The following is a 25,762-nucleotide window of genomic DNA, read 5'->3' on the forward strand; positions in this document are numbered from 1 at the left end:
GCACCAAGATCCAGCACTGGGAGCTCACCTAAGAGCAGGTGAGTAAATTCGTTTTTGTCACTCGGCTGATTTTTGGTGATTATTTGAAATTTTGAAAAGTCCACACTTGGAAGAATTTTCAAGCAAATGCCAGTCAATGTTACCCTATGAGGAAAATGAAGTTAGCGGTTTAAGGGTAAGTACTCGACTGGCAGAGTTGAAGTTCTGGGCATAGACTCAGGGGTCCCCCAGTGTCAGGTAGGTACAGTTAGTTCACCCTCAGTGGTTTCAGGACGGCCGGGTGCAGAGAGTTAGGCCCAATGTTATCCTATGAGGGATAGGGGGGCCTTGGTTGGTGGCTGCTGTCTGGCAAGCCACGTGGCTGTGGGAGCTGGGCTCCTGGTCACTTACTCAGGGCAAGTGGGGAAGTAGGTTAGAGTAGAGTTTTCACTGCCAGGGCCACTCGGGCGGCTGGCTGCAGGGTGCTTTTGAGCCGTCGGGCGCTCAATTGATTTCTATGGGAAATCTCCGGTTTGGAAAAAGACTGCAGGCTCGGGGACGAGGACTCTTCGGGTGCCACCACCACTTTGAGGGGTAAGTTGGGTAGTTGAAGGATAGGTAGGTACCCCGGGATTGGGCACAGAGGGCCGTGGGGCGCCGGGTGCAGGGGTGCCTTTTGATGTCGGAAATCTTACCCTCTTGTTGATCGCGGTTGGGGTGGCACTCTGTTTTGAGGCTGCAAGCTTCTTCAGGATAGTCGAGGGAGGTCCTTGGGTGCCGGACTCGGGGTCACAGTCGCCGTGGGGTCGTCCTCGTGGGTTTAGTTCACTCCGGCACCGGCCAGGCTTGGCGGGTGCAGAGTGGGCTGGGATCGTGGTTCCGGGCTGCTGCCAGGGGTGAAAGGTAGGTTCTGAGTAGAGCCTCTACTCATGGGAGTCCCAGGAAATCAGAGTTCAAAGGTAGCCAGGTCCTCCGGGGTTTCTGAGGTTGCTGGCCACTAGAGATGCCGCGCAGGAGCAGGTTCGAGGGTCGACAGGCCGGTAGGGCTGGGGCCAAAGCAGTTGGTGTCTTCCTCTTTTTAGCAGCTGCAGGGCAGGTCTTTGTTCTTCTTGCTCTTCTTGTAGTTTTGAATCTGGGATCTGGGGAAGGAAGGTTCAGGGTGCCCCTAAATACTAGATTTAGGGGCGTTACAGGTAGGTGAAGGTCAGGGACCAATGGGTCCTTATCCTGGAGTGGGTACACCCCCTATCCTGCCCCTCTCCTGTGGGAGGGGGGCAGTAGCCTAATCCTGATAGGGTAGGGCCTCCCATCTTCAAGATGGCGAGAGCCCGGAGATGTGCTTCACCTCGCCTCCCCCACCTGAGGGGTGGGGTGGGCAGGCTGGCACATCCCTTGTCCTTGTATGGGGTTTCCGGCCAAGCTTCCCGCCAGAGTGGGAGGTTGCAGTGGCCTGGGGAAACTCCTAGAGGCCGCAGGCCTTTGAAGCTTCCCTTTGCTCATCCTGGGGGAGGAGATTTATCACCTCACCCAGTATGTGCATTGTTGCAGGCCCGGGAGAGCTGGGGCTCTCCCACCCAGGGGTCCAGCAACGTGTCTGCTGTGTGGCAGCCTGGGCAGCCTCAGAGCAGACGTGGATTGTAGGTTAGTTGTAAGGGGGCATCTCTAAGATGCCCTCTGGGGTGCTTGGTACATTAAATCTCACACTGGCATCAGTGTCGGTTTAATGTGCTGAGAAGTTTGATACCAAACTTCCCAGTCTTTAGTGTTGCCATTATGGTGCTGTGGAGCTCGTGTTTGACGAGCTCTCAGCACCAGGTACTCTTAAATGGCAGCACTGCACTTAGTGCCCGGGAATGGACCTGGGTACTGTAGGGGCACAGGGCTCCTGCTCCTGTGCCCACACCATGGGCATAAGGCACCCAGCCAGAGGGGTGACTGACATATGCCTTGGCAGTGTGGGTGTTGGGCATGGCACACAGAGATGTGTGCCATGTCGACTCTTCATTTTGTCCTGCACCCAGACACTCAGCCTGCAAAGGCAGTGTGTGTGTGTAAGGGTACAGGGCCCCTAAGGGTGGCACAATGAGTGCTGCAGCCCTTAGGGGCCTTCCCTGGTCACAAGGCCCTGGGTACCTAGGGTACCATTTACTAGGGGCTGACATGTGGCCAGGGTTTGCCAATTTGGAGTTTGTGTGTTTTAAGGAAGGAACATAGGCCCTGGGCACCTGATTGGCAGGAGTCCAGGGTACACTCAGTCAAAGTACATTCAGCAATTTAGCAAAAAGTGTGGGCATACCATGCAAGAAAGATGGCACTTTCTCACAACAGGTCTCTGTTGTTAACTGTCCTGGGAGTCGTTAGCACGTCTCCGCAGGAGGGCAGAACGTTATCTGATGGACAGCTCCCGAGTACAACAGTAAACGGGCACTGGCAACTAAAATGGCAACTTCTGAAGTTGCACTTTGGCCACTAGTGACATTAAATTCGATGTAACCATTAAATCGGATTTAATGCACCAAATCTTTTGATAACTTACAATACCAACTTTAGTAATCCCATTCAGAAGTTATCAAGGCTGAGCTGTCAGCCTATAACTCTGTCCTTGTCAATGGGGCTACTAGCCCTTCCACAGTAAAACATAGGGTTTTACTGCTGGAACTACTAAACGTACATGTTCCACTTTTTAACATACAGCTCCCTGCCTTAGGACTTGTTAGGCCCATCTTAGGGGTGACGTACATACATTAAAAATTGAGTTTTGGGCTTTGCCATTACATTAAAAGGCAAAGTCAACTAAGCAGTTTAAATCTGCCTTTTCAGTCTGCAGTGGCAGACTGGGAGCCATGTTTCACTTTGCCCCACTCAGAGTGGCACAACCAGTGCTGCAGTCCCTAAGGGAGACTCTAACTTACAAGCCCTAGATACCCCTGTTACCATATACCAGGGACTTGAAACAAAGTTAGTCTGTGCCAATTGGTTCTTGTATACACCATTTTAAGGTTCATAGCATCCACAGAGTCCTTTTTAGCCGGGCTAGGGGCATTTCAGAGTCATTACACCAGTACCTTGTAGTCAAAATGGGGGCAAAAGTGGGGGTAAGCCTGCAAAAATTCTGTCCCCTTAAAACAAAACTGTATTATCTTAACAAGCAGGATTAGACCAGATTACAGAGCGCTGTGCCTGGAAGCGCAAACATTTTAGAAATGGCTAGTATCCTGATTACGAGAGTGTCCTACTCTTTTAAATGGAAGAGATTATACATCTGATGTACTCACAACAATTTTGATCCTATCGCCTGCCAAGAAGCAGTGCATCCAGGTCATCTTTATTTGGGCAAAGCCAAGCTGCAGTTTTCCTTTATTAAAGACCACATTGCACCTATCACAGTCTGCAAAAGAATCCTTCACTAATTTCCATTTTTAAGGTTCCTGTAGTTAAGGATTTCCTTGGTCATTAGGATAGCCCCCTTCTCCCCCGACACAATCTAGAGACCTTCACCTCAGTCAGTGGGAGTTGCAAATTTTCCTTTCACATCTCAGGGGCACTTCTTTTAAGCCTATACATAGGGCTTTCCTAAAAGTCTTAGTCACTATAACCTCGGCACGCATGGTTAACGAAATTCAGCATCGTTGTTCTGACAAACTTTACACCATTTGTCACAGTAATAGGGTAGTGATGGGAAATCAACCTCAAAGCCTCCCTAAAGTGATATTGGACGTTCCTGTCTATCAAGTTATTACTTTATTTAACTGTTTTCAGAATCCCTCTTCTCCAGCGGAGAGATGCGTCCACACTCTTGTGAGATGGGTGTTAAAGCTTTATCTGATCAAAACTAAAGACCTTAGAGTGTCTAAACAAGTGTAAACTATGGGCCATTGTGGCCAGTGTTTGCCGCAACCAACCAATCCTTATCTACATGGATAGTCTCTTGTATACTCCTTTGCTATTAGAAAGCTAACAAAACCTTACCTTCAAGGATTTGTTTCTAGGAGAGCAAATGAAAGCCTGGAATCAAATTAAACAGTCTAATCTTATTCTCCCATCTTGCTCAATATTTTCCTTTTTTCAATTCAGGAATTTTCTAAGCAGTCTACAAGTTTACCTTGATCCCCATTTAAATCTGATTAGCCTTAATTATTATGTGAAGGAGAATTCGAGGGATCGGTAACTGGTATAAAGTTCTACTTAGTCAGCTTCAGGCTAAAGTTGTCCCGCAAACTTTACAAAAGATCCTGAACTCTACGGGGTGTCGGATAAATATCCAAAAATGGAGATTATACAATACCTGGTCGCATAAAGCCATTCACGGGGTGCCAATTTCAAACGCATGACTTTTCTGTAAATGGCAACTATATTATACTCCATTTCGACTCTCCAAAATGTACTCCTCGATCTCGGGTGCTTGTTTTAGATGCAACCACCCCTTGGGGGATTGGTTCCATATTTGTTTTTTTTGCCCAGCTCTAAACAAATTTTAAAACCAATTATGTCAGTGGCTTGTCAACAAGTTTGATAATTAATCTGATGCCTGAACCAAGCAAGGTTATTTTTGGTATAACTGATATACCAGGTTTATCCACTCCTCAGCAACAGTTTGTTTTCATTGCATCACTTGTTGCCAGATCTGTGATTTTGCAAAGATGGAGAGAGGCCAACTCTCCAACATTTTTGCAGTGGTTACTTAAGATGTCCAGAATTGAGGTGAAAGAGAAGCTATATTCCCAAAGAGTAGGAGACTTGAGGAAGTTTTATAAAATACGGGGTGGAAATTAGGGTTATAATTGCTTACATATTCGAAATATAGATTTTGAATTTGTTAATTAACAAGCATTTATAATGTATTTCAATGATCTTGCTATTCGGGTGAATTGTTTATTTATTGATCTTTGTACTAACTGCAAAATAAATACATTTATATAAAAAAAAAAACCTTACCTGAACAGCCAAAAGGCCATTCAACCAGAGGTATGGTGGCTGCATTACTGAGAAATATTCCAGTCTCTAAGATCTGCAAGGGAGCAACCTAGAAATCTGTTCATACCTTTTCAAGACCCTATTGTCTTGATTCGGACTCTAGCTCTAGAGCAGATGCCCAAGTAGGGCAAGTCTGTTTGAGACATTTCTTTGCTTAGGCTTTTTTTATACCCTTTATCTATTCTCTTGCGGCTGAGAGGATGACCAAACCATACTATGCAATGCTTATGATTAAAAATGGAGATCTCTTGAGGGGAAGGAATGGTTTCTTATCTGTAATACTAGATCTGTTTCACGAGAATATCCAGTGAAATAATAGCAACCTTCTCTCTTCCCCAATATAAGAGGACATTCAAATATACTTGCCTATTACTTGCCGTGTCTAAAATAACTGAGTTAACTGCCACCTGCAGGGGATGGTGGGATACTGGAGGTCAGAGTGCCCTCAAAGGCTCAGTGCTCTATTGTCTTTCTTACAATGCTGCAGCCTATATTGGTAAATTCCTTTTCTTTCCCTATGATTAACTTTAAAGAAAATGAAAAGGTTTTGTGAAAGATGTTTTGAAAATGTCCCTTTTCTTTCAATTAGTGACCTTTTGAAGACTTGATGTATTTTCTGGCATTTTTAAAGTAAATAGCAGTATAGCCTGCTGTAGGCTGATGAATTATAATCTGGTGTTACATGTACTTTATGGTTTTTCCAAAGTAAGACGAAAATACTACACAAAAAGTAACTTCGGAAAAGTGCCTCTAGATCTCCGCATGTGGGCTGAACTATGCAGTGCTTATGATTTCTTTGGAGATTTCCCCTGAAGGAGAACTAGGATTATACGCAAGAAACCAGTTCGAGGCATATAAGATGCAGAATACATACTTGTGCATAGATCGCCATCTGGTGTTGGGCTCGGATGATTGCAGTTTGTTGTCTTGGAAGAAGTCTTTGTAGTCGAGAGATAGGTGACTCCTCCTTTGGATGATAGTGCGCATGGGCATCAACTCTATCTTTAGATTGATTTTTTCCGCAATCTGTTTCGGATGTGACTTTCGGCGCTCCCGTTCCGTACCGTGTTTCCAAACCTTTTTGACGTGCAAACCATCACTACTGAATGGTATTGTTTCGATCGTGTGACTTCGACGCGCTAACCCACAAACTCCTTGATTCCAGGTCATCGACACGGGCCACTGGGCCTATCGGCGCCATTCAGGCCTATGGCTAATGGAAAGGACTCCATTTAAAAAATGCCCCCAGTATGGAGCTAAATTTCCACACAGTGACCACCACAAGGTCTGCAACCTTTGCCTCTCGCCAGAGCATGAAAAAAAAGGATTGCCAAGCCTGCGCCTCTTTTCGATCTAAAAAGACTATCCGTGATCGCCGGGCTCGACGACACGTTATGGCTCAACAGGCTTTGCAGGTGCCACACAACATCTTCGAGGGTCCCGATGTTCCAGAGGCAGAAGAGTCGGAGGATCTCGACATAGTCTCCGAAGCCGATGACTCCAGCTCCGATGACCACATCACTCCAGGTCAACAAGTGAGTACAAATGCCCCTACCCCAGCCCCCTTAGAAAAGAAGGCGGCTCCGGTCAAAACTTCACACAAGGCCTTTGTTGAGACCGAGGGAAGACTTCAGAACCCCGCCTCCATGCCCGGCTCTGAAGACAAAGGAAAAGCCTTTCGGCAGCTCGGGACCGAGCAAGCCGCATATCAGTACCCAAAAAAACACCGTCGGTACCGAAATCGGGAATACACCCTACTCCCATTATGTCCAAAAAGGCCTTGGCATCGAGCTCTTCGGCACCGAAAGACCATAGGGCCTTGGATCCGTATAAATATCGACAACCTTCGCATCCGAAAACTATTTCCGACTCGACATCGAATCCAAAGGAGCACAAAACCTACGGCTCCAGAGCACAAATCAAAACCGCGTTCGGAACCAAAAAAATCTGCATCGAAAGGAGACAACACGGCGGAAGAACTGTTTCAACCAGATCCTATCGACCTGAAACAAGACATTGCATGTGAACCCTAAAACAGGCCATATTGTCAGCCTCCCAACAAAAAAGAGGAAATTAGATACCTCACACTCACCTGAGGTACGTGTCCAGAATAGAGACTTTGCAATTACCCCCTTAGACTCACTTCTCCTGTTCTTTCTACTGAACCTTTGTCTCCTACAAACTCTCCCATACACTCTCCTAGACTCTACATGCTCACCCTTACCACCACAGGATGAGGATGATTTAGGGGGCGGGGGTGCACATCCTAATGACTCTTTAGATTACCCTGATGGTGACATTACTATACCACAGAATACATGGCCAGATTATACCAATCCTTCAGATCCTCCAGACCTTCCTGATCCAGATGCATACCCAACAAGACCATCTCCACCAGATGACAAAATAGGGTTTAGTCCGCTTATTAATAGGGCTGCGCAATATCATGGTGTTCAACTGCATTCAGACCCCATGGAAGAGGACTTCCTACTAGATACTTTAGCCCAGTCACAAAAGACAATACATACATTGCCTATGCTCAAAGGTGTCAATAAACATGCGCCTGACATATTTAAAGACCCTGTCTGGACCAGGATTCTCAATCCCAGAATTGATAAAATATATAAACCTGCCCCCAACGATCCCACCTACATTAAAGGACAACTCCCTTTAGATTCTCTGGTAGTGTCCAATGCAAGGAAACGTGCTAATTCACAAACCTCTGGTGATGCTCCACCTCCAGACAGAGTCTAAACTGATAGACGCATCCGGCAAAAGAGTTGCCTCCTAAGCAGCCAATCACTGGAGGATAGCTAATGCACAGGCACTACTTGCCAGATATGACAGGGCTCACTACAATGAGCTCGAAGACCTAATTCAACATTTGCCTGACCAATACAAGGCCAAAGCCAATGATCCGGTCCAGGAGGGCAAGTTAATTACAAATGCATCCATCAAATGTGCCCTCGATGCAGCAGACACCACTTCTAGATCTATCAACACCAGTGTTTCACTACGCAGACATGCATGGTTGCGCATTTCTGGTTTTAATCAGGAAGTGCAAACAACAATTTTAAATCAGCCGTTCAATCAAGAACACCTGTTTGGCCCAGCTATAGATACAGCTTTAAAAAAAAAAAAATAAATATACACTGAAAAATATATGGGAGTGTTACAGTCTCAAACAACACGAGGCTCCTTTCGTCGCTCCTTTTATAGGGGCGGATCCAAAAACATTAGTACAGACGCTACTTCCTCCTCCTACAAAAGCCCCACACAAACATCCCCCAACAAGGGATATTTTAGAGGTGGGTACAAGGTAAATAATAACAAAGGGAGAGGCGAGGTAACAACAATCAAAACTCCCCCACTGCCAAACAATGACTTCCCTCCGCTCCCTCCAGACCATTCCACTCCGGTCGGAGGAAGACACTCACAGTTCCTACCTGTCTGGAACTCCATCACTACAGACAGGTGGGTAAGACAAATTATCCAGTATGGTTACTGCCTGGAACTTACAGAAAATCCCCCAAACATACCTCCCAAACAACGTCCAACGTCCACGGAACATCTAATGCTCCTCAAACAGGAAGTTTTCTCACTGCTTCAAAAGCATGCAATAGAACTAGTTCCCCTCCACCGTCAAGGTACAGGGGTTTACTTTCTTTACTTTCTCATTCCCAAAAAAGACTGTACTCTCAGACTAATACTGGACCTCATACCTCTCAATATCTACATACAGTCAGATCATTTTCACATGATCACTTTTCAACAGGTCTTTCCACCGCTTCAACAAGGCGACTTCCCTGCCACTCTAAATCTCAAGGATGCCTACTTCCATATTCCTATACACCCTGCTCACAGGAAATATCTAAGGTTTACAGTGGACGGTCAACACTATCAGTTCAAGGTTCTCCCATTCGGAGTAACCACAGCACCCAGAGTCTTCACAAAGTGTCTGGCGATGGTAGCCGCCGACTTGCGGAGCCAACAAATTCATGTGTTTCCATACCTGGACGAATGGCTGATAAAAGCAAAGTCATACAATCCGTGTGTTCATCACACTCCCCAAACAATTCATCTACTCCACAACTTGTGGTTCACCATAAATCTTACCATATCACATCTCCAGCCCGCCCACATACATAAGTATATAGGGGCCACAATGGACACTTCTAAAGCTCTTGCATACCCCAATCCAGCCAGGATAATTAGTATGCAAACACTCATCACAAAATTTCAACCCCAACACTTACTACCAGCTCGAGTGTTTATGCAGCTCATAGGAACAATGGCCTCTTGCATTTTCATAGAACCCCATGCAAGACTTCAAATGCGCCCTTTACTGGAATGCTTAGCACGGCAGTGGAACCAGGCTCAAGGTCCACTTTCAGATCTGGTGTTTGTGGACATCCGCACACATCGCTTTCTGCAGTGGTGGAACACAAAACCTTTCCAAAGGGCGGACGTTCCTAGACCCAGTTCCACAAATAGTGCTAACAGCGGACGCATCACTCACCGGCTGGGCAGCCCATCTCCTAAACCACACCATTCAGGGCAGGTGGACCCCTCAAAAAGTGCTTCACATCAACCACCTGGAGTTACTAGCAATCTTTCTCGCATTAAAATAATTCCAGCTACATCTCCCCAACAAAACTGTCCTTGTCCGCACAGACAATATGACAGCAATGTATTATATACAAAAACAAGGAGGAACACATTCTTTGCAGCTTTCTCAACTAGCACAAAACATATGGAGATGCGATATCCCACAAAAGATATACCATCTAGCAGAACATCTTCCAGGGATACACAATCAGATTGCGGATCTGCTCAGTCGTCGGACACAGCAGATACACGATTGGGAACTTCATCTTAAAGTTCTTCAGCCATTCTTTCACATGTGGGGCCATCCAGACATGGATCTGTTCCCCCCACACACACACACACACACACACACACACACACACACACGCACGCACGCAAAATACCCAACCTTCGCCGCCAGGTAATCCACACCCATTGTCCAAGGGCAATGCGATATGGATGAATTGGTCAGGCAGATTTGTATACGCTTTTCCGCCACTCCCACTCATTCCATTAGTAGTGCGCAAGCTCAAACAACAGTCTCTCAAGATGATCCTAGTTGCTCCAACATGGGCCCGGCAACCATGGTTCATAACATTTCTGGAACTCTGTCGTTCCACACCAAAAACGACACCTCTCCCCATAGCTTCTTACACAGAACCATGGAGAGATAAGACATCCAGATCCAGCTCAACTGAACCTGTCAATCTGGCTCCTGAAGTCCTAGAGTTCGGTTACCTCAACCTCCCACCAGACTGTATGAACATTAAAGAAGCTAGACGCCCTACTACTAGAGCTTGCTACTCAGCCAAATGGAAAAGATTTGTCATTTACTGCAATAAGAACACAATTGACCCACTAGATGCTTCCAATTCAAAATATCATTTGCGACTTACCCCATCTACAAAGATGTAATCTAGCATACACGTCCATAAGATTACATCTTGCGGCCCTTGCCGCTTACTTACAAAACAGACAACATTTGTCATTGCTTAGAGTATCTGCTATTAAAGCATTCATGCAAGGCCTTAAAAGGATAATCCCTCCCAGAATCCCACCCTCACCAGTGTGGAATTCAAACATTGTCCTTACTAGGCTCATGGATCCTCCTTTTGAACCTTTACACAAATGCGAACTGCAGTTCCTCACATGGAAAGTAGCTTTCCTAGTCGCAATCACCTCTCTCAGAAGAGTAAGTGAGATCCAGGCTTTAACCATACAAGAACCATTCTTACAAATACATCATAACAAGGTGGTTCTTAGAACAAATCTAAAATTTCTTCCCAAAGTAATCTCGCCTTTCCATCTTAATCAATCTGTGGAATTACCTGTTTTCTTCCCAAAACCAGATTCTGTAGCAGAAAGAGCTCTTCACACAGTGGATGTGAAAAGAGCTATACTTTATTACATTGACAGAACTACAACGTTTAGAAAAACAAACCAACTATTTGTAGCTTTCTCACCACCTCATGAAGGAAACCCCATCTCCAAAGCTGGGATTGCTAGGTGGATAGTCAAATGTATTCAAATATGCTACCACAAAGCTAAACGTACATTAACAGTTCCCCCTAGAGCGCATTCAATACACAAACTAGGGGCTTCCATGGCATTCTTAAGGAATATTCCCTTAAATGACATTTGTAAGGCAGCAACATGGTCTACGCCACACACCTTCACCAAACACCATTGTGTAGACGTGCAGGCAAAACAAGCTTCTGTAGGCCAGGCTGTTCTTAAAACACTTTTTCAGACCGCTGCAACAGATACAGATGACCACCGCTAGGGGAGAGCACTGCTATATAGTCTATGCACAAGTATGTATTCTGCAGCTCCTATGCCTCGAATGGAAAATGCTACTTACCAGTATGCATCTGTTTTTGGCATGTAGAGCTGCAGAATGACATACGCCCACCCGCCTCCCCGGAACCTCGATCTGTTCTCTTACTTAGATACATTACATATGGACATCTTTTCTGTTTCTTAGAAACTCCATTATTTCCCATCATGGCGATAAACAATCTTAAGATGGAGTCGATGCCCATGCTCACTATCGTCCAAGGGAGGAGTCACCTATCTCGTGACTACAAAGACTTCTTCCAAGACAACAACAAACTGCAATCATCCGAGCCCAACACCAGATGGCGATCTATGCACAAGTATGTCATTCTGCAGCTCTAAATGCCAAAAACAGATGCATACTAGTAAGTTGCATTTTCCTTCCTTATTCTTCATCAAACAATTAAGTGTAGATCCTAACAGTAAATGAAGTATCTTATCAAAATGTAATCCAATCCCATAACACCTGTATTTACATAGAAGTGCTTCCCTGTCAAATAAAAACTTGAATAGAATGTCTCTAAAGTGAAGGTTATATTCTAGTCCAAGTGCTGAAGAGACTTGACCAAATAATCTTCTGCCTTCCTACTAAATAGAAAAATAGAATTGCTATTCCTGTTTGTCTTCAATTTAATTTCTCTGTTTCATTTTCTATTCTTCAGGTTATTGTGTCACGAGGAGGGCGCTTTTTGGAAGCTCCAGTTTCTGGCAATCAGCAACTCTCCAACGATGGCATGCTGGTGATTTTGGCTGCTGGGGACCGGGGTGTATACGAAGACTGCAGCAGCTGTTTTCAAGCTATGGGGAAGGCCTCCTTTTTTCTAGGTAACATGGGCCTGTCCTTGTCATTTTAATGTTTGGGATCAGATGGCAATTGAGAACCTTCTGATTACCCTTAGTTAGAATATTCCCTTTAATAGTTTGAAATGGGGAAAGATTGGTAAATTATCTGCATGGGCTCTTGACTAATGTTTGACTACTGGGAAGTGCTCCTCTGTATACCCATGAAGTAAAAACAACCCTAAGTTATGGTATCTCAGATTTCAGACAGAAGTATGAGAGCTGTAGGTCTCAATAAATTTGGCATATATATAACCACACACTGCATAAGATGTGCTGGTTAGCTTGGGATCAATATGTACTAACCTGAATAAGAGCTTTGACTTATTTGTGCTTTTGAAAGGCCTAAATATGTTGGTAAGAGTATGGTTAAACCATTGACTTCAGCTAAGATTTTGATAAGTTTTTGAAATTGTACCATGGGTACCCAAAAATAAGGAGAAATATCCTCCGGGAATACCCAAAGGTATTTGTAACCACTAGAACTCACTTCCTGTCTAGCATATTTTTTTATTAAAAAATTCCCATAACTGGTTGAAGGGGCACCAATGAATTTGCCACAATAAGATGTGGGTTAGTTGTATTTTTTCAATATCTTGGGACATTTAGAGTGACCAGCGAGACCACAAGACTGGATCCCACAATTAAACACCTGGTTACCATCTGTGTTTGTGATGAAGGCTGTGTCAAACTCAGTGGGCAAGGTGTGCTGTTTCTCATCTGGACTGAGTGTGTAAACATTTTTTTCTGTTTTGTGCAGGTGATGTTGGCAATGCCGCTAAGATGATGCTAATTCTTAGCATGGTGCAGGGGAGTTTCATGGCCACAATTGCAGAGGGGCTTACACTGGCCCAAGTAACCGGGCAGTCCCAGCAGACCCTCCTGGACATCCTCAATCAGGGACAACTTGCCAGTATTTTCCTGGATCAAAAATGCCAAAGTAAATGTCACTTTCTCTCTCTTTATGTTTAGATTTCCTGCTGGAAAAAAAAAATCGAGTTTGGTCTTTGTACAGGGCGAGTGCTCAAGACGCCCTACTAATTGGGATCGTACTTAGAATGTATGTCTTGGTGTGTCCAATATCTCGTGATCTGTTTGCTGTGGAACCTCTGAAGTAGTGTAGCAAACATGAGACTGATTGTTTATAGCGCTAGCACCAGGTCAATGTTGTCTAATGGAACAATGATCTTTAGGTAACACACAAGATGTGTCCAGTAAACTTAAGCCTTTGAGTCAAATTGCGAATATCTGAGCTTGTTTATGGCACGATTCCTAATTTCTTACAACCTCCGTGTGAAGAAGCTGGCACTGTATAAGATATTGCCACTAGGTGGTAATACCATGCACTGAGTCTGGTGGTTCCCCACATGTTTATAGGGCTCAATGTAAAACCCAAAGTAGTGTGTGGGAGCAGCCTTAGGCTTAACAGAGGAGTGTTAGACATTTATTGCACAACAGTGATCAGTAATGGACACACGTCTCAAGAAGGGGATCCTGACCAGTTTTAGAAAAATATCCTTTGTTTGTACTTTATTTTAAGACTAAGCTCTTCATAATAAGGTAAAAAAAAAATAATTAAAAATACTTTTCACGGAGCTCCGCGCTTCGTCGACCTCAAGTCACCACCATCTGCACAATAATCCGTCCCTGCCTGCATCGAAACACCAAGACAACAAAAGAAGATATGTGGGGCAACAGAGTGCTAAAATAGCCAGAGCTGTGACGTACTTGCTGTGCCATCACGCCGAGAAGGGAGACAGCCACCGAGAGGAGGCTGTGACGGCAGACATTTATCCCCGGCAGAAGGCTGTCAACTGCGGGTAAGGAGCTAGCAGCGAAACCCGCCCCCTCCCCACCTGTTCTCACCGCAGGCTGGAAGAAGTGACCGCCAGGGATGGCTGGTCTGTGCCAGTGGCATGGATGAAGATCAAGACAGCCTTCAGAAGCAGACAACTAAAGGCCCAGAGTTGGCGGAGAGCCCCGGTGAGCAAAGAGGCTTAAAGCAAATGAACCCTCGGGCTGCACGAAGTGATGCAGTGGGCGTTGGCCCCAGGCCTGAAGTGGCATAAAAATCGAGCAGTGCCGAAGGGAGAGGAGTGAGGAGCGGCCCAGAGCCGCAATTCAAGCCCCGACTGCAGAAATAAGTCGCTTGACATGTGGGGGCCCCAAATTTCCTCAAGAATGCCCTCAACAGGAGAACAGCTGAGTGAAGCGACCCAAACTCAATCCAAGTACAAGAATATTCTAGTGAGCACAGTGACGCGCTAGGCGTCGGTCCCAGGCGGCATAATAATCGAGCAGAGCTGGAGGGGGAGGGGTGAGCAGCAGCCCTGGGCAGGTAGTTGAGCTGCAATTCAAACCCTATTACCAGAAAGAAGTTGCTTGATATGGGGGAGCTCTGAATTTCCGAAGCTACATACTGATTCATCAGCCTTCATGCGAAAGGACACAGTGGCGGAGTACTGTCGTGAGAGTGTCTCTGGCTCCCGAAATAAAAACTAGTCAACACTCGGAAGGCAATAACAGCCATACAACCCGTAGCTTGCGAATGCGGCCTAAAAGACAATCAGGGGTGCAAGCTAACAAAATGGATAAATATGCGGTCCCCAGGCAGGCAGTGGGGACCCCGGAACAGCATTTGGAGGACCTCTTTCTAGAAGATCTAATACTTAAACACCTGAAACCAAAGAGGCTCTCCAACTATTTCACGATGGAGCGGGCTCATAGAGCCCCGATTCCCTGACCAAAACCGGGAGCACCGCCAAGAACAATCATAGCTCGGATCCTAAACTACCGAGATAGGGATGCAATACTACAAGCAGCACGCACACACAGACCTTCAGTATGAAAACACGGCCGTCTGTTTCTTCCCATGCTTCACGATGCAGATACAACACTAGAGATGAACTTTTGAAGCATTTAAGAGAGTTGCGTAACAAAAAGATCAAAAACATGATGTTATTTCCAGTAAAACTGAGTCATGGCAGAAGGTAAAACCTGGCAGTTTAACTTGCCGGAAGAGGTCTGGGAATGGCAGAAGATCTGGCGTACAGTGTATCGCAACTCCCTATGAGACAGGCGAAGGGGATCATCGAAGGATCAATCAGAGGAAATGACGGAAGAGATGGTGAACACCAAGTAAGAAGTGACTAGGTGGAGGGACTGGAACTTTTTGGAACTACATTGTATGAATTCTAATGCTAGTGAACATTGAGGCCGCTGGCACAACTTGAACAAAGGGGTTTGAACCCAGCACCAGGTTATATCCTTTGATAATAACAGGGGAGGGGGAGTCGGTATTCAATGGATCTTACAACAGCTAGCAGGAATAGCATCATGATTGACATCCAGGGGTGAAGAGGTGAACAACGAAAGTTCATCATACTAATAGGTACTTGCCTACCTTGATTTAATTGGAAAGGTTATGAGGGCGACAGGCGCTCTGCAAGTTGGGGAGGTGGGTAGTTCCTTTTGTAACCTGCCTTGCAGGGAGGGGGGGTGTTACTTAGTTGGGGTTTACTACATTATTATTGGTTAGAGGAGTATTACAGGTCCTCAATTGTAAGCTATGAACTTAAACACAGGGGGGGGGGGTTACATAAAGGGCTCAGCTATCTGAAAATCCTATCCTGGAATGTGAACTTGCTGAGTAATCTCATTATATATTATAAACAACAACGGTTCTGTCGGGTAATACAATCTCTGTGTGATATTCAACATTCATGCAAAATAATGAATCAACTGATGGCGCTGGAACGCAAATAGAAATCCAAATTCATTCATGATTACAAAAGATGGAGTGATTTACTTGAATTTAAAGTTTTAAACAAAGATTTCTATTCAATGCAAAAATTACCATAAAGAAGGCTGTCTGGTAATTCAGTCAATGGAGCAGTGAAGTGGTGCAAGTGACAAATATTTAAAGTGGCAAAGTAAATAATGTGCCCAAGTGACAAAATCAAAATATTTTACATATAAATGACAACATACACAATAGACATATATTTACAAGTGAAGAATTTGAAAAAAGGCTCCAATTTAAAAATATACAAATGTCTCAGGCTCAGGAATTAATCATCATTTATTTGAGAGCAGAGAGACCTATTGAAGAATGGACAACTAAAACCCTTGACGTTTTGACCCTGACAGGAGCATTAATCGGGATTGTCAATACGGGTCTTCTTCAGGACAAAGAGTTGAACGGACAGCCTGCAGAGAAAGATTTCTGAATAAGTGTTCAAAGCCCATATTTCAAAAAACATATCTAGGCACATAATGCCAAAGATAACTCACCAATTCTTCTGGTTAAATCAATGCCAAGGGGAGGTGTAGAATATCAAGATGAAAATAAATGTCAGTCGGGCCTAAGGTAAGGAAAGAGTCTAATAATTCATTTCTAACCAGATCTGCATAAATTGCTCAGTGACAGAAATAATGCATACCTGGATTGAAAGGGGTCCTACTAAGGTTACACAAATTAATGCGGATCCTGGTGGCAGACTGGAAACCAGTGATCCCTAAGGTCATGAAAATGGAGCGTAGCCGGGAGCAACCTTCTGTTCATCGGGCAACCAACCAAGTCGAGAATGGATCATGGAATATTCAAATGCTGCAAGCAAAAATAAGGTAACCTCAATGTAGGGTATGATGCTGGATTTAATACAATAATAACAGTGGTTGATAATTGTAGAATACAGATATTAAGGATTCATTGCTGCTCTTAATTTTGAGCGTGATTAAAGTTGCCTCTTGCTCCATTGGCAAACAGTCGGTGTCACTAATTAATCGTGAACTGCGAAAAAATAACTGTGAACAGAACAGAAAACCTAAGTCTAGGATTCAGAAATCTGGAAAAAGATTGAATATACAATGGCATGGCGACCATGCAGGCATAATTACCTGATTAGCTGTGGCCCAACGGTAGAATCCTATGCTCTCTGTTGGCGGTCAAAAAATTAGAAGCTTATGATGGAAACAGTACATCAATGAGACGTCTGTGACTTGCATGCACAGAGATGTGCAGCAGCTGAAACCGACAATGGCCGGTGTGGAAACGGGGAGAAAAGACTCTCCGGTACATGGATAATTTGAAGTCACTATGTGTCAAGAATAATGTTGCTATTTATTGCAACATCGTTGCGCCTAAACAGGGTATAATCCTACATTGTGGCGGCATCATTGTTTAAGTATGAACAATTTAACACAAGTAAAGGAAATACACTGCATCAATATGGCCTTCATCTAAATAAGAGACAAATTGAAAACAATTTCATATGTTATAGCTTGGTTCGATCTTTTCAAGCCAGTTGCTTATTTACATTTGTTGGGATAAAGGTAATAAATTTAACATAGTGTGAACAAAACAGTACTTTTCATCTTGAGTAATCAGGCATAGTAGATTACTTAGTGGCATATGGACATAAAACAGAAAATTCTGCTTAATATCATAATTGACAGCACATCAATAAAAAAAACTTTCAGTCGACCTTTTCAGGCAAGTTACTTATTTACATTTCTTTGAATCAGAGTGATAAATTAAACATAGTGTAAGCAACAAAACAATATTGTTCATCTTACATAATCAGACATAGTAGATTACTGTGTAGCATATGGACATTAACAGAGGAGTCTGCTTAGCATCATAATTGACAGCACATCAATAAGAAACCACTCAATCATTGAAAAAACAGTGGATACAATTTCCTCATTCAGTTGTTAGGTCGGTAATGAGGTTGACTATGGACTGGCCCATAGAGATTGCAAATCTGAATAATAGTCTGTGTATTTACCAGATCGTGGAGGTAGGACAATGGATCAAACAGATGTGAAGCGGACCTGTTTTCATCTATTTCTTAATTGCCCTATTTGCTTGTATGTCTCCCCCATTTCATTCAGACCAACAGTAACTGTTTTCAACAAATTAATCCACTTACATTCCTTAAAATTCAGCATTGCTGACAGATTGCCTTCTCTCGGATGCAAGTGTACTTTCCCAATCACAGTCCATTTGAGGCTTTCTGGATTGTGTTCTAGATTAAAAAAGTGTTCCACTAAGGGTGCCCCTTGTACACAACATCTAATCCTGCGTGCTGATATGTTGTAGGATTCTGCATTAGATTTTTTTGGGTGGTTTGGTCCACATATAGTTTGTCACATGGGCATTAAATAACGTTGCTGCTGTTTTTCATCACCGATCGGGACTACTAGATTACGATCGTTTTTGCCCTACTTGGAAGGAGATTCTTATTATTCATTCTAAATATCTGGACTTGGATTATAGATATTCCTGGTTGGGGTTATGACCTGAAAGACATCATCTTCTGTATATCCTTCACTACTTATGGAGGCTCATTGATTCCCATCGCACTTAACGCCCTGAAGAAGTCCTGTATCAGGACGAAACGCGTCGGCTGTGTTGTGTTTCTAACAAGAAAATGGAATAACGAGATGATATCAAGGAACTCTCTCCCTCTTATTGATTGGACTTGGACTATATAGTTGTCCCAACCGACCTGATTGATTTAGTGTGGTGCACCTGTGCTTCTGTTTGAATTGTTTGAGTTCCTGTAGGAACAAGCATTGTAACAGTGGGTGCTGCTCGGTGTGCACATACACCCTTGAAAAAATTTGTAAGGGATTTCAGTTTGGGAGTAATTGAGGGTTAGGTGCTGGCAGTGAGAAGGTTCCTCTGTTATTTTCTTTTGTTTTAACGTAAATTACGTTCGTACTATTGCAGTTGGTTGTTGCAATTGGCATGTGTAAAACTGTTACCTTCAGTAGTTAAGCGGCAGGTCTTAATATGACCACATTTGTGGTGACCGGACAGAGGGGGTAAGTTTAATTGAATCCTTAAATCTGGTTGTTTGGGATTTTCCAGATAGGCACTCACTACAGAGTCTTTGACATTCCTTCCACGCTTGAAGGCAAATAGTGGATCTTCAGTGATGCCAATTTCTGTTACTACCAGATTCCAATACTTTCTGATTATTTTATTAAATCTCATGACTTTTGATGTTGTAGGTCGTCACACATACTATCTTCTCACTTTGATTGCCTTGGGTTTTACTTCTAGTAATGTTTCGCGTGGGGAGTACCAAGCCCTTTTCTTGGCACGTTTGAGTAGGTGCATCGGGTAGCCTCTGTCTTTCAGACGTTGTATCAGTATGGCAGATTCCTTAAAGTAATCGGATCTGTGTGAGCAATTGCGACGTAAGCGCAAGAATTGCCCATAGGGCAATCTTGGGTGGTTATAATTGTACTTGAGCAAGGTGTTACGCTCAGTAGGCTATCTATACAAGCTGGTAAAAATCAAGCCGCCTTCAATTTGCAGAGTGAGGTCCAATAAATTGATTGATTCCTTACTAGATGACATGGTAAACTGGATATCAATGGATCTCTCATTTAGCCAGTTATTAAATTCAATCAATGAGGTTTCACTGCCTGACAAAATCATGAACACGTCATCGATATAACTCTTCCACATATCGATGTTATCTAAGTGGGGGTTATCGAGACTATAGAGGTGCTCATCCTCGTAGGCATCCATAAAAAGGTTAGCTAGGCTGGGAGCAAACCCCGCCCCCATAGCCACGCCTTTGCACTGCAAATAATACTCATTCTGGAATACAAAATAGTTTTTTGACATTGCTATTTCTAGCAATGAAATTAAGAAGTCAGTGGGGACCCAGTGGGGTGCAGGGCGTTTGTCCAAAACTATTCTAGTCCCCTCCAAAGCTTTAGTCCTTGGATTCTTTTGATTCAAAAAGTCAAATTCAGGATCACTGAGGTATCCCTCTTCTAGTCCTTAGAATCACTCAAACGCAATAGTAACATCGTCATTAAGTCAGCGGATAAGGGTGGCTCAGTAGTGGTTCAAAACAAGGATGATTACATCCAAGAGATCTTACTCCAGCTGGGTGATCACAACAGCTACCAGCCCATTCCCAAGGATCCCACGTCTGCTATCAGGAAACTGATTCAAGACCTTACCAGAAAAGGACTAGAAGAAAGAAACCTCAGTGATCCTGAAATTGACTTTTTGAATCAAAAGAATCCAAGGATCCCCACCATCTATACCTTTCTCAAGGTTCATAAAAATCTGGAGAAGCCACTGGGAAGACCCATCGTTTAAGGTTGTGGCACAATCCTGGAACCTTTGAACCAGTATATCGATCGTTTTCTCCAGCCTTGGGTAGAACAGACCAAGTCATATATAAGGGGCACCATGCATATGATCCAAGTAGTTGAAAATCAACCTTTTGACCCTGGGTCACAAGTTCTGGTCATGCTTGATATCTCCTCTCTTTATACGAGTACCCCACAGACTAAAGCTTTGGAGGTGACCAGAATTGTCTTGGACAAACGCCCTGCACCCCACTGGGTCCCAACTCATTTCTTAATTTCATTGCTAGAAATAGCAATGTCAAAAAACTATTTTGTATTCCAGAATCAGTATTATTTGCAGTGCATATGCGTGGCTATTGGGGGCGGGCTTTGCTAGCAGCCTAGCTAACCTTTTTATGGATGCCTACGAGGATGAGCACCTCTATAGGCTCGATAACCCCCACTTAGGTAACATTGATATGTGGAAGAGGTATATCGATGACTCATTGATTGAATTTTGTGACTGGCTAAATGAGAGATCCATTGATATCCAGTTTACAATGTCATCTAGTACGGAATCAATCAATTCTTTGGACCTCACTCTGCAAATTGAAGAAGGCTTGATTTTTACCAGCTTGTCTAGAAAGCTCAAGTACCATTCTAACCACCCAAGAAGTGTTCGCAACAACTTGCCCTATGGGCAATTCTTGCGCTTACGTCGCCGTTGCTCACACAGATCTGATTAGTTTAAGGAATCTGACATACTGATACAACGTCTGAAAGACAGAGGCAACCCGATGGGCCTACTTAAACATGCCAAGAAAAGGGCTTGGTACTACCCACGCAAAACATTACTAGAAGTAAAACCCATGGCAATCAAAGTGAGAAGATAGTATGTGTGACGACCTTCAACCTCAAAAGTCATGAGATTAAGAAAATTCGAAAGTATTGGAATCTGGTAGCAACAGAAATTGGCATGACTGAAAATCCACTATTTGCCTTCAAGTGTGGAAGGAATGTCAAATACTCTGTAGTGAGTGCCTATCTAGAAAATCCTAAACAACCAGATTTAAGTATGCAATTAAACTTACCCCCTTTGGCCGGTGACCACTAATGTGGTCATTGTAAGACCTGCCGCTTAACTATTGAAGGTAACAGTTTTACACATGCCAACTGCAACTACACACTGGACCATTTCTCCAACTGCAATAGTACGAACTTAATTTACGTTATTAAATGCCCATGCAACAAACTATGTGTGGGCCAAACCACCCAAAAAATCAAATGCAGGATCCTACAACCTATCAGCCAGCAGGATTAGATGTTGTGCACAAGGGGCACCCTTAGTGGAACACTTTGTTAATCTAGAACACAATCCAGAAAACCTCTAACAGACTGTGCTTGAGAAAGTACACTTATATCCGAGAGGAGGCAATCTGTCAGCATTGCTGAATTTCAAGGAATGTAAGTGGATTCATTTGTTGAAAACAGTTACTGTTGGTCTGAACGAAATGGATGAGACATATAAACAAATAGGGCATTTAAGAGATAGATGAAACCAGGTCCGCTTCACATCTGTTTGTTCCATTGTCCTACCTCCACGATCCTTTCAAGCACTTTTCCTGTGGTTTGTGGTCACAGAGGCCAGTGCAAGGTCATTTTGCTTCAAACAGATGGATATTTCATTCATCATATTGTCCAAAATCTAGGCAAACTATCGGTCTCGCAGTCATAACATCTGGTTAATGAACAGACTATTATTCAGATTTGCAATCTCTATGGGCCAGTCCATAGTCAACCTTGTTACCCACCTACGAACTCGATGAGGAAATTATATCCACTGTTTTTTCAATGATTGAGTGGTTTCTTATTGATGTGCTGTCAATGATAATACTAAGCAGACTCTTCTGTTATTGTCCATATGCTACACAGTAATCTACTATGTCCGATTATGTAAGGTGAACAATATTGTTTTGTTGCTTGCGCTATGTTTAATTTAAGACTCTGATTCAAAGAAATGTAAATAAGTAACTTGCCTGAAAAGATCGGCAAAGTTTTTTATTGATGTGCTGTCAATTATGCTATTTAGCAGAATTTTCTATTTTATGACCATACACCACTAAGTAATCTACTATGCCTTATTACTCAAGATGAATAGTACACTTTTGTTGTTCACACTATGTTGAATTTATTACCTTTATGCCAACAAATGTAAATAAGCAACTTGCTTGAAAAGATAGAACCAAGCTATAACATATGAAATTTTCAATGCGTCTCTTTTTTCGATTAAAGCCATATCCAAGCAGTGTATTTCCTTTACTTGTGTTAAATTGTTCATACTTCAACAATGATGCCGCCCCAATGTAGGATTATACCCTGTTTAGGCACAACGATGTTGCAACAAATAGCCACATTATTCTTGAAACATAGTGATTTCAAAGTATCCATGTACCGGAGAGTCTTTTCTCCCTGTTTTCCCCTCGGCAATTGTCGGTTTTAGCTGCTGCACATCTCCGTGCACGCAAGTCACGGACGTCTCATTGATGTACTGTTTCCATCATAAGCGGCAAATTTTCTGACCGCCACCACAGAGCATAGGATTCTGCCGTTGGGCCACAGCTAATCAGGTAATTGTGCCCGTGCGGCCACCATGCCATTGTATATTCGATCTTTTTCCAGATTTCTGAATCCTAGACTTAGGTTTTCTGTTTTGTTTTGTTCACAGTTGTTTTTTCGCGGTTCCCGATTAATTAGTGACACCGCCTGTATTCCAACGGCGCAAAGGCAACTTTAATCGTGCTCAAAATTAAGAGCAGCAATGAATCCTTAAGATCTCTATTCTACAATTTTCAAGGTATGTCCCGCTCACCCGGCAGCGAAGTAATTTCAGAGCACCACTGTTATTATTGTATTAAATCCAGCATCATACCCTACATTAAGGTTACTTTATTTTTGCTCGCAGCTTTTGAATATTCCATGATCCGTTCTTGACTTGGTTGGTTGCCCGCTGAACAGGAGGTTGCTCCCGGCTACGCTCCATTTTCATGACGTTAGGGATCACTGGTTTCCAGTCTGCTACCAGGATCCGCATTAATTTGCATAATCTTAGTAGGACCCCTTTCAATCCAGGTATGGATTATTTATGTCACTGAGCAATTTATGCAGATCTGGTTAGAAATGCATTATTAACTATGCTCTTTCCTTACCTCAGGCCCGACTGACATTTGTTTTCATCTTAATATTCTACAACTTTCCTTGGCATTGATTTAACCAGAAGAATCAGTGAGTTATCTTTGGCATTATGTGCCTAGATATGTTTTTTAAAATACGTGCTTTGAACACACTCTTATTCAGAAATCTTTCTCTGCAGGCTGTCCGTTCCACTCTTTGTCCTGAAGAGGACCCGTATTGACAATCCCCACTAATGCTCCTGTCCGGGTCGAAACGTCGACAGTTTTAGCTGTCCCTTCATCAATAGGTCTCTCTGCTTTCAAATCATGATTAATTCTTGAGCAGGAGACATTTGTATATTTTTTAATTGGATCCTTTTTTCAAATTCTTCACTTATAAATATATGTCTATTGCGTATGTTATTTATATGTATAATATTTTGATTTTGTCACTTGGGCACATTATTCAATTTGCCACTTTAAATATTTGTCACTTGCACTGCTTCGCTGCTCCATTGACTGAATTACCAGACAGCCTTCTTTTATGGTAATTTTTGCATTGAATAAAAATCTTTGTTTAAAACTTTAAATTTAAGTAAATCACTCCTTCTGTAATCATGAATGAATTTGGATTTCTATTTGTGTTCTAGCGCCATCAGTTGATTCATTATTTTGCATGAATGTTGAATATCACAAAGAAATTGTATTACCCGACAGAACCGTTGTTTATAATATATATGCCCAGGTTCTGAGGGATACTGGGTTACCCCTTTTGCTGTGCAGGGTAATCGCATTAAGCGCACAGTGGTACCACCATATCGTCCGAGGCACACCCCTTACATTGTGCTACTCCAAAAAACACATCTAAAAGGTAATAGATATAAAGCGCTAGATACATATGTTTACAAACTTATAGCCCATACACGCTACACAGCGGGCTCAAGAGGAGTAGGGATCCTGGTTAGGAACCCCCTCCCCCTGACAATAAAGGAAATCTGGCAGGACCCACTGGGGAGATATGTCACACTCACAGGGCTGTGGGAGGGAATCGTCCTAAACATAGGGTCAATCGGGGCTCAGTAAGTTGACCTGCCGCTGAGAATCAGTGTTGGGGGTGGGGGTACATAAATGCCACTGTGGAACCAGAAATAGACATGGAACCCAAAGCTAAGAAGGGGGGGGGGGGGTTGAACCACTAAAGGCTTTTGTGGAGGCCAAATGGCTGGTCGACCTTTGGCGTGTACATAACCCGAGTGCAAAACAATACACCATGGTCCGTGGCAGCTATTCCAGATTAGAGCACATACAGACACAAGTAGCGAGTGCCGTATTATTCCTAAACGCGGTTTTAAAAGCGAGAAGCATAGCCGACCACCCACCAGTGAAGGTAACGCTTCAGGGACCACTGAAAACGACTAGTCGCAGAGGCGACTGTATGACGTAGGCGACAAGGCCAATAAATTGATAGCCTGGCTGGAAAAACGAGATGGGAATTGTGTTCTGGAAATGTGAGACTCCAAAGGAAGTGTACTGGTAAGGGAGGAAGAGATATCGAAGGCCTTTGGTAAATATTTTGACGGAATGTATACCTCCAACTTCGCCTGGACAGAAAGCGATTGTCAAGAATTGCAACCGAAATCCGTCTCCCAAAGCTGACAGATCAGGATAGGGATGAATTAGACAAGGACCTTACAGACGAGGAAATTATGGGGGCTATAAGGGATCTATAAGCAGGGAAGGCCCTGGGACCAAACGGTGTGCGGCCGGAACTCTTCAAGGGTGGGGCTGGCATGATTGCATGATTGCACCACATCTACGGAACATGCTTGTAGCAGCGCAGGAAAAGGGGTATCTGCGGTTCAACGAACGGCCACAATATTAGTGATCCCCAAGGCAGGCAAACCCCCGGAAGAGTGCAGTTCCTACAGGCCTATTTTTTTTTTTTTAAATTTAGAGACTAAAATCCTATCTAAGGTGCAAACTTCCTTGGGGAGTGGTTGCATCCCTGGTACACCCGCATCAGATGGGATTCATGCCAAAACAAAGCACTAGACTGAACCTGAGGCGCCTATATGGGGTGATGCATTTGACTAAGTCACGGGTGGGGAAAAACGCAATGCTGCTATCCTTAGACGCACGCAAGGCATATGATGGCATTGAATGGCAATACTTATTTGCTGTCCTCGAAAGATTTGGATTCGGTCCCCAATATCAATCATGAGCCAAACTACTTTATAGGAAACCGTACGAGTAAATGGCTCAATCTCCCATTC

General features: G+C 43.5%; 1 protein-coding gene across 1 annotated transcript in view; it reads left to right on the plus strand.

Moving 5' to 3' along the window:
* Positions 1 to 25,762, plus strand: part of GLYR1 (glyoxylate reductase 1 homolog) — a 456,170-nt gene that overhangs the window by 411,369 nt on the left and 19,039 nt on the right. Inside the window, exons 13-14 of the mRNA XM_085632218.1 lie at positions 12,039 to 12,201; positions 12,977 to 13,156. Of these exons, the coding sequence (XP_085488344.1) occupies positions 12,039 to 12,201; positions 12,977 to 13,156 (343 nt within the window). The remainder of the gene's footprint in view (positions 1 to 12,038; positions 12,202 to 12,976; positions 13,157 to 25,762) is intronic.

Source organism: Triturus cristatus, chromosome 10 (assembly GCF_964204655.1).
Source record: "Triturus cristatus chromosome 10, aTriCri1.1, whole genome shotgun sequence".
NCBI classification, from domain to species: Eukaryota; Metazoa; Chordata; class Amphibia; order Caudata; family Salamandridae; genus Triturus; species Triturus cristatus.